Genomic DNA, 12584 nt, shown 5'->3' with positions numbered 1-12584 from the left:
ATTTATTTCCATTAGACCAGTGGTGCCGAACCAGTCGGCCGTGGTCGACCAGTAGATCAATGACATGGAATATAATTGCCACGAGCGATGGGATAATGTGCTGAACAGGCTCAGCTAACTAGCGTTAGCCGTTAGCTTAGCGTTTGCCACATTCAATTCACGTTAGTATGTAAGCTAACAAAATCAGCGCAGACGAGACTAAACTCAGCTTTTGGTGTTCAATTGTGTTGATATTAGTTTTGTTTCATCAACAAATGAGGCAGAACACAGTGAATGTATCCGTTTTGTTTATTGCACGTTCTTTGCTGAAAAATAAGTGCTACAGGCTATACTAGACTAGGCTAAGCTAACTAGCATTAGCCGTTAGCTTAGCGTTAGCCCTGGGAAACGCTCAAAAAGCGAACTCTACAACACCATCCATTCGTGATAAAATGGGGTGAGTTATATTGACAAGGCTTGACAACAGAGGTTCAAATATAACTTCATATTTATTGGTTATTTGTTTTTTATATCAGCATCCAGTCTGCTGGATCCAGTCCAGCTGCTGGACAGGCTAAGGTAACTAGCGTTAGCCGTTAGCTTAGCCATTGCTGTATACTATACTTTCTTGTTCGAATGCATTTATTTAGGGCTGGGCGATATGGAAAAAAATCATATCGCGATAACGATATGATAATTTTATTTTATTTCTCTATATCGATAATTATAAAAAAATAAAAAATTTTTTTTTTTTTTTTTTAACAACAGATGTATGTTTATTTTGCAGCAATTCTTTGTCATTGCCGCCATCTTTAGTGTTACATCCCCTCACACTCCAGTTCTCAGGCTGCAGCTGGTTTAAAAGCTAAAGTAAACCAGCTTCTCTGCTGGCTGTGGCTCCAGAGGAGTTGAACAGTTCTGGCTCTGCTAGTTTATTTTCGATCTTTTGGCGCTTTTTTGGTGGACAAACCACCGCACATGTGCACTGTGACTCGTGACTGGAGTCTAGTTCTGCTAGCACACATAGCCTACTGTGTACAGACGGTTTCAAAATGTATTTTAAATTAGAAAGCAAACAAAATAAATGGACAAGAGAAAAAGAAATCTGAATTTGGTCAGTATTGTCATTTGGACAAGCAAAGCCATTACTTTAAGTTGCAGGCAAGAAAGACAAGTCTGTCCACTGTCTCATTTTTTTTTTAAATTTCGATATTCGATATCGATTAAAATATATCGCGATATTTATCGTTATCGTTATATCGCCCAGCCCTACATTTATTTCTATTAGACCAGTGGTGCCCAACCAGTCGGCCGTGGTCAACCAGTAGATCAATGACATTCAATATAATCGATGCGAGCAATGTTACTAGTAAAAGGCTAAGCTATCTAGCTTTAGCCGTTAGCTTAGCGTTATCGTTAACCCTGCAAAACCCTGCAAAACGCTCAAAAGCGGACTCTACAACAGAGTTCCATTCGTGAGAAAAGGGGGGTGGGTTATATTGACAAGGCTTGACAACAGAGGTTCAAATATAACTTCATATTTATTGGTTATTTGTTTCTTTTATATCAGCATACAGTCTCCAGTCTGTATGTATCTTAACACACTTCCTGTTTACATTTTCGAGCGTGACATCATCGCCTACAGCAAGCGTAAACGCTCAAAACTCAAACCGTAAACAGAACCCGGAGCGAACCAAGACTGAAGTGTGTACACAAACTAGAGGGGGGAGAGGGAGGGGGGAAGTTTGCATACGATCCGGAATGAGGACAGTACGAAATGGAACGGAATCGAATGGGTGAGTGAGAAAGGCCCCTAAGACTCACAACTCCCTCTAGGATCTTAGAGGGTATGGGCTGAGACCAAGACTCACCACAACTCCCTCTAGAAGGGTATGGGCTCAGACCAAGACTCACCACAACTCCCTCTAGGATCCTGGAGGGTATGGGCTGAGAGTGGAAAGTGGGCTGCTTCTCCGTCTCATCAGGCTTCTTGGTGGCTTGTCTCTCCTGGAGCCTCTTCTCAATATGCAGCTGGAAGGCCTCAATCTTGGTGGACTCCTTGGCTGCCGGTTTTTTGGGGTTCAGCGCACTCTCCAAGATCTTCCTGTTCAGCTCCAGGGCTTTGAACTTAAACCTGTGGAGAGGAGCGGATATTTATTAGCCATTAGAAGGGCCATTCCGAGTTGAAGGCGGATAGAAGCGGTGAGTCACTGGTTCTGAAATAGGTTTGATGGGCAGGTATTTTGTTCTCTCCCCAATTAGTTGGCAAGAAACACTGCTTTTTATCTCCACTCGTTCATACACTAGGCCAGGGGTGGGCAACCTGCGGCTCCGAGGCCACTCTTTAGCCAATCAGCTGCGGCTCCCTGGACCAATTATTTTTTTTCCTTTTTTACTTATTATTTTGGAGATAGACGTCATACTGTGACACTGAAATGAAAAAATATTTCATCAACTAAGATATTTAGTCAACAAAAGGCTTACGGTACCTGTATGCCTGATATGTGGTGCGAAATTTGCGAACAACGAAAGATTTACTTTTTATTTTATAGATTTTCCACAAATAAGGGAAGGACTCCAATAGAGCTGCATAGTTCAGGGTTTTATTTCAAAGTAGGTCTACAGATGCCAGTGTTTCTTCTCCTTTTGTGTTTTATTTCAAAGTAGGTCTACACATGGTTAGTCTTTTTTCAAAGTAGACTACTTTTTATTTGATAAATGTTCCACAAATAAGGGAAGGACTCATACCTGAATAGTTCAGGGTTTTATTTCAAAGTCGGTCTACAGACACCAGTGTTTTGTCTCCTCTTGTGTTTTATTTAAAAATAGGTCTACACAGCCAGTATTTTTTCTCCTCTTCATAAGAGTTTGAGGTTTTCCTTTGTTATAACCGGTAAAAACAGCAATAAAAAGTCAATTTCTTTTTGTTGCTTTATAATCCCATTAATGCAACAAACTGTGTGCTATGAGTATAAAGTATAATAAATCGCAAATTACTTTGGGTATGCAATTCAGGCGTTTTATGATAAATGTGGGGTATGCTTGGGGATATATAAAACGTTATACACAGCGTTATCTTCATTTTAAGGGTAAATAGGTTGTGCGGCTCCCTGAGCATTTTATTTTGTGGGATGGGGGGAAAGTGGCTCTTTTGATAGTAAAGGTTGCTGACCCCTGCACTAGGCTCATTAGAACGGCCCCTTTGTGGTTAAATACAAACTTGTGATAAATGTAATCAATTTGACATGCATAACTCATGAGTTTTGAAATGTAGAGACAACCTTGCAAACGCCTTCTGCGCCCGTTATATGTCCAATAACGTGGAAATCAGTCAGGCGTGTAGTATTTACTTACTTATGGAGTTGATCCACCTCCTCGGCCTCGATCTCTGCGCTACTCTTCGCTGTGGTGGCTCTGGTCCTCTGCCTCGTCATCAGCTGAGGTGTGTGGGGGATGGTCGTCTTCAGGTGCTCCCCCTTTAGTGGGGACGGCCCTGACAAACACACACAGGGCTTAAGTCTTAGGATAGTTTTGGCTCTGTAATACCAGCACAGGATTTGAAATGAAGCAATGATTTAAGCAAGTTCAGATTTAAATTTAGGGAGTTTACATTCATATCAGGTGAACAGTGTAGGAATCGTAGCCCTTTTTGGCATAAGATGGTGACTATATTAACACATTGGTTGCCAACAACGAGATTTCTCGTGTTAACTCGCCATGCGTTTCTTGTATGAGAAACTTCCGAATGTTATCTTTCAAAAGAGACTAGGCTTATGCATGTGCTATACGAGTATAAAGTATAGTATTTGCAAAAAAAAGTCCTCAAATTGCCACTTTTCGGGGTGCCTGTTAATTAAGAGGTTAAGATTAGAGTGCCAACGTAACGAACGAAGGTCCGAACATTGAAACGTTGGCTCAGCCCTAGAGGCAACAGTGCTAACCACTGCGCCACCATGCCAACTGAAGAAAATAAACTCCCAGGACACACCTCTCTCCTGATTCTTGCGGCTGCGTAGGTGGTAGCGCTCAGGGGTGCGTTTCTGGAACTGCTCTACTTGCTGGGCTATGGACACATAGGCATCAGACCCCTCCACCTTCCTCTTGTTGCCCGTGGAGAGGTTGAAGGGCTTGGACACCGTGGCTTTAGGAGCCTTTGACTAAGAACGGGGGAAACAAAATACAAGACACATGTCAATAGTGAGGGTGAGGAGTTCCACAACAATCATAAATAGTGATGCACGATATATCGGCCGATATGGCAGTTTTTTTTTTAATACGGTATCACTTGCCGAGCCGATATTTATATATATAAAAAAAAAAAAGTACATGTTTTGGCCTTAAATAGTTTCAAAATATCAGTCATTTCTGAAAATAAGTTACAAAAGTTTAAAAATAAAAAATAATGCGTTTTGGAAAATAGCTCCATCGACATCTGTAAATATATCGGCCAGAACAGCAATATTAATATCGGTTATCGGCCACAATTTTCACATCGGTGCATCACTAATCATAAATATATCGGACGTGTAGCGATATGAGAAAATGGCAGCATCTGCCATCTTAAGCAAAGGCAAAGTGCTTACAGGGGAGCCGTGTTTGCGGAGTTGGGTCGTGAAGTCCACCTCCTTATAGTATGGGTTTGCCAGTGTGCCTGCCTTCGCACGGCTGTCAGTGCTGAAGTTGAACTCCTTGGGCACAGTTGTGCACAGAACCAACTTCTTTGGTGGTGGATCTGAGGGATGCAAGAGCAAGGCCACACAAATTCAACCTATAGACTTATTTGGACCTTACAGTGATAGACATAGCAGGGCTGTACAGTGCGAGATATATGTTGCACGTGCTACACTGACGTCAGTGCGATGAATGGATTTACTTCAGTAGCACTGGTGCGATGGCCCGTGCGTGTCGCGCATAAAAAAAAGTGTGATGGTATTAAGTTGAATGGCCACGGCGCCACGCTATTCCACTTGGTAGTTGTAGTCTCATGCGATTAAAAACAATGTCCTGTCTGCGTAGAGTCCATATATCAAACACCAAATCCCATAATTCCTAGCGAACAATATGCCAGCGAGTCGCAAGCTCAATGTACACTGAGTGACTTCGACAAAATTAAGCGCTTTTTTAAAGGTATTAAATCCAACAAAAGAAGGATTAGTACAAGATCAAAACCCCAAACGAGCCAGAGAGGGACCACCGTTAATAGAAACGAGACAAGGAGAAGATTAACAAGATTTACAGATATAACGCAGAGTGGAAAAATTATTTCCCGTGGCAAATTTTTTATGAGGAAGCGCAGCCATTATTCCGTCACTGGTGCCGGGAGGCTCTGGAAAAGATCCGATCACACCTATGTTGTGGGTAACAATATCCTAAAAAGGGATAACATTAATAAACTAGGGGTGGGAATCACCAGTTTCATCATGATACGATACGATATCGATTCTTTGGACAACGATACGATATTTGCCGATATCACAAAGTCTCTCACGATACAATACGATACGATTAGATTCCGGTGCCTGCGATCGATATGAGATGATATCATATGCCCATTTAACACAATCAGTAACATTTAGATCAACAAAAAAAAGGTAATGAAAATATCATTTGACATTTGTATTTTTGAGCTCTTCCAGACATTTAAAGGAAAAACGATCTATTGTTTTTAATAGAAATAGACCTCCTGTTCACTGTAAAGTGCCACGTTTTTATATATTGAGCTTTAAACTTTAAGCTACATTTTTTGGAACTCAAAACTCACAACCTCCCTCTCCCAAACCGTTCCTACAACAATTTGTTGATGTTGCATGATCATGTATAGGCCTACATTTATTATGTATTACCTTATATTGTTTAGGTTTAAATAACATTTAAACATCAAACTCCTCTGACCTCATCTGGTCTTTCCAAAGACGCGCGCACACACACACACACAGAAAGGGAGAATGCTATGCTGTAACATCTACACACACGGAGCTACTGCTGTTGTTCTTGGGCGGATATGAGACTCGCCACAGGATTTTCAAAATAAGAGTATCGATATGAATCGATCTTATTACATCGCATCGATCCGATTCGATTGTTGATAATTACATCGATATATCGATCTGGATCGATGTATCGTCCCACCCCTATAATAAACATAATGCGTCCCATCGACACATTCTTGCCCGGGATGCCTTCAACGCTAAACAAAACCCTGAGCGGGCCGGCACCCTCTTGCACTCACTGAGTAAACAGGCGACCAGAGCGGAGGATGCTGATCTCCACAAGGTAAAGCTTAAGATGAATGTGGCATATTGCATCACCAAGGAAGAAATGCTGTTCACTAAATTTAAGCCGCTAATTTTACTCTGTAAAAAGAACGGAGCCGATATAACTCCATCGTATGACAACCACGTCCGATGTGGAGAGATGATCGAGACGATAGCAAATGAAATGAATCTGAAAAAGTGGCCAGCAGACATGATGCTGGAACTGTGACACGTGTGCACGCACACACTTGAATAATTATAATACATTTATTTGGTTCCACAAATATGTACAGGTGTTTGTATGCATTATATCCATTTGTTATGTTGGTTTCTAGCTTTCCCTGTAATCAGAGTCCACACCAGCACTGCCTGGTCTCAGACTGCTTCTGTTATATGGTTATGTCCTTGTTTTACATTATGGGCAAATAAGGAGAATTTGTCTGAAAGCATTTCTTGTTCAAGTTTGGATTTTGTGTGCCCTGTATGCAAGATTCATGTCCCTTGACAGTCACATACCTATTTAAGTAATGAACTGCACTACTTGTGGTTGTTTTTAGAGACGTTTTATACTCGCGCTACAAGATTTTGGCCTGTGCTACAAAACCATCAACCTCTGTAGCACAAGTGCTATGTGCAAAAAAAGTTAACGTACAGCCCTGCATAGGGCTGGATATCGGATTACACAATTTTGACTTTGATTCAATGAGACTGGTTTCAGGGGGCCAGCACCTGCCATTGTTGTGAAAAGATGTAATTTGGTCAACCGAGTGACATCGGCAGGCTGGGAGGTGTGCCAGAAATAACATCCACTGAAGATTTAAAAGAGTGCTTGGGATTTTACGAATTGATTAAACTCTCTGGGGTCACGACTCCCGTTTGCTCCTGCATGCGGTAGAACAAAGGTGACAATCGCCGAGAGGATTCCTCAGAAATGCCCAAACTGTCGCGCATTTCAGAAATCGGTCAAAATAGATAAATGGCATTAGAGTTCTTTGAACTGTTCTACAGCCGTTTCCTTATTTGCAAAACATAAGACTTGTAAATAGGTTTAATTCTTGCTAGATTATATGGCTGAATTATCCCGGTTACAGTACACATACTCAGACAGAGCATGTGTGTGCATTGAATAGGTGTCAGACCCCTGCAGAGACTGTCGCTAACTGATTTTGTCGAGTCAGGTAGCGTTCTGTCGGGAAAATTGATATCTATAGACAGGGTTTGAAATTAACGGGGGCTTGGGGCAAAATGCCCTCAAATTGACCAAATGCCCTCGAAAATCAGTTAAGGGGGGCAATAAAAGCCCAGACAGTTTACTAATTATATATATATAATTATATATATGCTCTACAGTGCGAGCATTTCCCTCGTATTTGGCCCTAATAATATGTGTGTGTGCGAACCGGAAAAATCATTTCCTTGCAGAGTGAAGATTACAAAACAGTTCCGCTGTTAATAGTTAAGAAACTGGACTGAAATTCAGTTTTTGGGTGGAATGCAAGGAGGGAGGGAGGCGGGGCCCGCTGCGTGTTACAGGGTGCTTGAGAGGTGCGAACACAGACAGACAGACGGAGAGCTCTGCTTTTCATTAAGTTACACTGCCATCTTAAAGTTAGCAAGCTAAGCATCTGTATAGCACGACCTGTGTAACGTTAAGTAACTTGTGTTCGGCGGGGAAAGACCATTTCATTTGTAACACAACTCCAAAGAATAACATCCAAATGATCCTGATGCGCATTTCCTTCATTCCACAGCGCTGAGCGCGCAACGTATTTCATTGATCGATCTGACACCACAACTTGCCCTCAGGGACAATCATATTTAATCTATTTAGATAGAGTATGTATGTATTATTTACAGATAATTGAAGGTACCTCAAAACATGAAACCAAGCCATGTCACACATCGTGTGTGTGTGTGTTACTTGAACAATTGTCACTCTGCTCCTAAATTTCTGTGTGCTCCTAAATTTGCATTTACATTTTATTTAGGAGCACATGTGCTCCTTGGGAAAAAGGTTAGCGTAGAGCCCTATATATGGAGACATTAACATTACGTTATCAAACATAGGGACGAAGACTGTAAAAAAAAAAAGTGTCAATGTTTTATAATCTTTATGTTAATTTTCATTATAAAAATGTTGTGCCCCCGAAATACAAAAAAAGCCCCCGAAAATCAATTAAGGGGGCAAAAAAAGCCCTTGAAAAGAAATGTTAACTTATTTGCCCAAAAGACGCTGTAAAGATAGAGATGTTCCGATACCATTTTTTCCTTCCCGATCCGATTCCGATACCCAAGCTTTGGCTATCGGGCGATACCGATAATGATCCGATACCAGTGCATACATTTAAAAAATTATATATATATTATACTTTTTTTTTTTTTAGCTACAGATACTGTTTTATATATACAGTTTTTTAGTAATAACTAGAAAGTAATGGTATTTATTCAACAACAGGTGATTAGATTAGTATTAGCATCATTAATCAATGAGTATGGGGCTGCGGCACTGGAGATATACCCTACTCCAATGAGCCGCACAGACGTTAGACGTTGTTGCACTTGCTACCCAGTCTGTTAGCTAGTAGCAGATGCTCTGGCTAGTAACGTTTGTGATTTTCGATGCAAAATAAATATTAAACATTCTCTTTTCCTTTGGCACTTGCTGTACGGCTTGCAGGTCTGCAGCCATTATTGCTGGATTATGAATAGCACCAACTTTAGCCAAGGTACCGTTATCAAGCTAAGCTAGCTGACCTAGCTCATCTTCCCTGCATTGACATTTGATAACGCTAGTCAGTAGCTACTCGACTACGATTCACCGTGGGTGCATTATTGTTGATAGACGGACAGTGACAGGTCCTGGAGAAAGGACAGGCAATCATCTGATTTGATGTAACATTAAAGTGGAGATGAAGCATAGCGATAAATACATATTCCTAGCATCACATTAGTATTTAGATAAGCCACAGAAAAAAAATCACGCTATAAAAATAAGCAGTTTCTAAGAAAAAACGATTTGTTATGTGCATTTTTGAAGCATTTATCATTATGGGCGTGGCCATTTTGTTGCTGACGTCATTGGGCTGGTTTGGTGTATACACTGCTGGTTAGCTGCCTATAGTGAATGGGTCAGTCAGTAAATAAAATGTTGCCTACAAAACAACGGGACCGCGGTGGTTCTGTTTGTATTGCTCCTGGCTGTTCAAACTAATTTTACCATGTGAGAGAGAGGAAAGTTGGTTAATTTCCACAAACTACCAGTGAAAAAAACAGTGTTGTTGGCACGTTGGCTCAGGCTGGCTGCACTCAGGCGGCGCGACCAGCCTGTTGGACAGGGAAGGAGGATCTGCAGCGAACACTTCATTGCCTCGGATTATGTTGTTGGGGTGGGATGTTTGTCCAGAAGACCACTAATCAACTGAAGCCGGACGCGGTTCCCTCGGTCTTTGACAGACAGACCGGCCCAGGCAGTTCAGCGTCGCGGAGCATTCAGCCTGCTGGCTACCTAGATCCACTTCAACCAGCCGAGCGTCGGGAGCTCCAGCAGCTTGTCGATGTGCTAATAGCCTCGGCAAGCTAACGGTAGCTGGCTACACAGCTTGTCGGTGTGCTAATAGCCTCGGCAAGCTAACGGTAGCTGGCTACACAGCTCGTCGGTGTGCCAATAGCCTCGGCAAGCTAACGGTAGCTGGCTACACAGCTCGTCGGTGTGCTAATAGCCTCGGCAAGCTAACGGTAGCTGGCTACACAGCTTGTCGATGTGCTAATAGCCTCGGCAAGCTAACGGTAGCTGGCTACACAGCTTGTCGATGTGCTAATAGCCTGGGCAAGCTAACGGTAGCTGGCTACACAGCTTGTCGATGTGCTAATAGCCTCGGCAAGCTAACGGTAGCTGGCTACACAGCTTGTCGGTGTGCTAATAGCCTCGGCAAGCTAACGGTAGCTGGCTCCAGGCTATTAGCACATCGACAAGCTGCTGGAGCTCCCGACGCTCGGCTGGTTGAAGTGGAGCTAGGTAGCCAGCAGGCTGAATGCTCCGCGACGCTGGTTGAAGTGGATCTAGGTAGCCAGCAGGCTGAATGCTCCGCGACGCTGGTTGAAGTGGATCTAGGTAGCCAGCAGGCTGAATGCTCCGCGACGCTGAACTGCCTGGGCCGGTCTGTCTGTCGAAGACTGAGGGAACCGCGTCCGGCTTCAGCTGATTAGTGGTCTTCTGGACAAACCTTCCACCCCCAACAACATAATCCGAGGCAATGAAGTGTTCGCTGCAGATCCTCCTTCCCTGTCCAACAGGCTGGTCGCGCCGCCTGAGCCAACAACACTGTTTTTTTTCACTGGTAGTTTGTGGAAATTAACCAACTTTCCTCTCTTTCACATGGTAAAATTAGTTTGAACAGCCAGGAGCAATACAAACAGAACCACCGCGGTCCCGTTGTTTTGTAGGCAACATTTTATTTACTGACTGACCCATTCACTAACCAGCAGTGTATACACCAAACCAGCCCCATGACGTCAGCCATGACGTCAGCAACAAAATGGCGGCGCCCATGTTGTTGATTATAGAACCCTGTCTTACACAAGGTACACAACAAACAAACTAGGATCACATTGTTCACTGCTTCATCTCCACTTTAAAGCGGATGTTGTTCCAACTAGCTAGCTTTTCAGCTAATGCTATAATAACACCAGCAAGCAAAACACATCCCGTCCGAGCTCCCCGTCACACCGCTCGGTCGGGGACAATGGAATTTAAGAAAGTGTATCTGCTGTTAAAATGACAAACGGCATCACACTTTAAAACACGTTCATTTTATAATCCTCACTCTCTGCAGGAGATAAATGATGTCATTGGATCGGAGGCTACACTTTCGGCATACTTGCCGATACCAGCCTTTTAGGCAGTATCTGAGGCATTGCCGATACTGGTATCGGTACAAGTCTAAAAGATAGCCACTTATACATTATTCTGAGGCGATAATGCATCTGTATCACCAAGGCACGGGTTGTGCTGCTTCTGCAACGTTCCAATAGTCTATGCCACAAAGATAAATGGAATGAAAATCATATCAAGCTGCAAGCAGAATTATTGTTAAATCTATTGTCAGCTATACATTATTGCGAGCATTTCACTGGCATCTCCAGTCGCGTTGCTTCTGTGCAACGAAATCAATATGATGAGACTGAAGTACCCTATAAACATGTAGCCTACTTATGGCTATTATTATAATTCACAATATATAAGGTATAGAATTTGTCACAAAAACAACTCCTAGGGCTGGACGGTATGTAGAGATGGGAATTGAAAACCGGTTCCCGTTAGGAGCCGGTTGCCAATTGTCAGATTCCTGGAATCGCATGTAGATTATTAATTTCAATATAGAATATTCGTCGACAGCCCTACAAGTACAATTAGTTACTGCACAGTGCACACTACATCACCCCTGAGTGGAACATGGAAAGCCAAACTTTCCCCCACTGTACCCAAAACCCATACCGAACCGCGACTTAAAAACCGAGGTACGTACCGTACCGTGGTTTGTGTACCGTTACACTCCTAATGCAGCCATAGAGCAGACTATTTGATTCCTCAACACATCCTGTGCCAAAAACATCGTACAACGTGTGTTACAAGGTCATGCTAATTCTGCCAGATCACGGCGTACAACGTTATTGAGATCATATTTCATTTTTTCGCCATGGTATTCATATTTCCCTCACGGAGCCTGGTCTGATGCAGTGTGAGCCGGCACAACTGTGCAACGCTTCAATACTGCCCCCTGGTGGATAATCGGCGAGTTGCCAAACCGGAAATGGCCGGTTGGATCTCGGTGAGTCTCCAAAATGCATCCGGTCACTTGCTTATTGTTGCAGGACTGTATACACACACGTCCCTGTGTAGCGATCGCTGCCATAACGCAATAATCGATACGATTTGGCCATGTATTATGATTATACAAACCGGAAATGGATTTAGGCGATCGCCGTCAAATAAGTGGGATGATTTTGCTCCAGTCTAATCACCCAACGGTAAGAGGACGCCGACGTTACTTTCAGCCCGTTTGTTTATTATTATCCATGCAAACTGCTCCGATCAATATATCACCCATACTACATAAAGCATTTACAGACGATCACGGAATTATAAACGACCCCCCCCCCCACGCATGATCAGTCATAACGTTTAGGATCATGTACAGTTGAAATTTTTAATATAGCGTGTAACGCCAACAAACTGCATTTGATAATCTATATATGCGTTTATGCCTATATCTCACGTTCTAGGAATTACTGCAGAAAACGATAAAAACATTTATATTCTAGACTGTATTTTCGTATGAACCTGTGAATGAA

General features: G+C 42.6%; 1 protein-coding gene across 2 annotated transcripts in view; it reads right to left on the bottom strand.

Moving 5' to 3' along the window:
* The window catches only part of tpx2 (TPX2 microtubule nucleation factor), a 50372-nt gene that overhangs the window by 19442 nt on the left and 18346 nt on the right, over positions 1-12584 (bottom strand). For both annotated transcript variants that reach the window (XM_084333792.1, XM_084333793.1), the window contains exons 8-11: positions 4563-4711; positions 3968-4136; positions 3334-3472; positions 1894-2113 (exon numbers count right to left, since the gene is read on the bottom strand). In XM_084333792.1, coding sequence (XP_084189918.1) covers positions 1894-2113; positions 3334-3472; positions 3968-4136; positions 4563-4711 — 677 coding nt within the window. The remainder of the gene's footprint in view (positions 1-1893; positions 2114-3333; positions 3473-3967; positions 4137-4562; positions 4712-12584) is intronic.

The sequence above is a fragment of the Notolepis coatsorum genome (genome assembly GCF_963971535.1).
Source record: "Notolepis coatsorum genome assembly, chromosome: 17".
NCBI lineage: Eukaryota > Metazoa > Chordata > Actinopteri > Aulopiformes > Paralepididae > Notolepis > Notolepis coatsorum.
The sequence above is the reverse complement of the archived record's forward strand: the minus strand, read 5'-3'. Positions and strand labels throughout refer to the sequence as shown.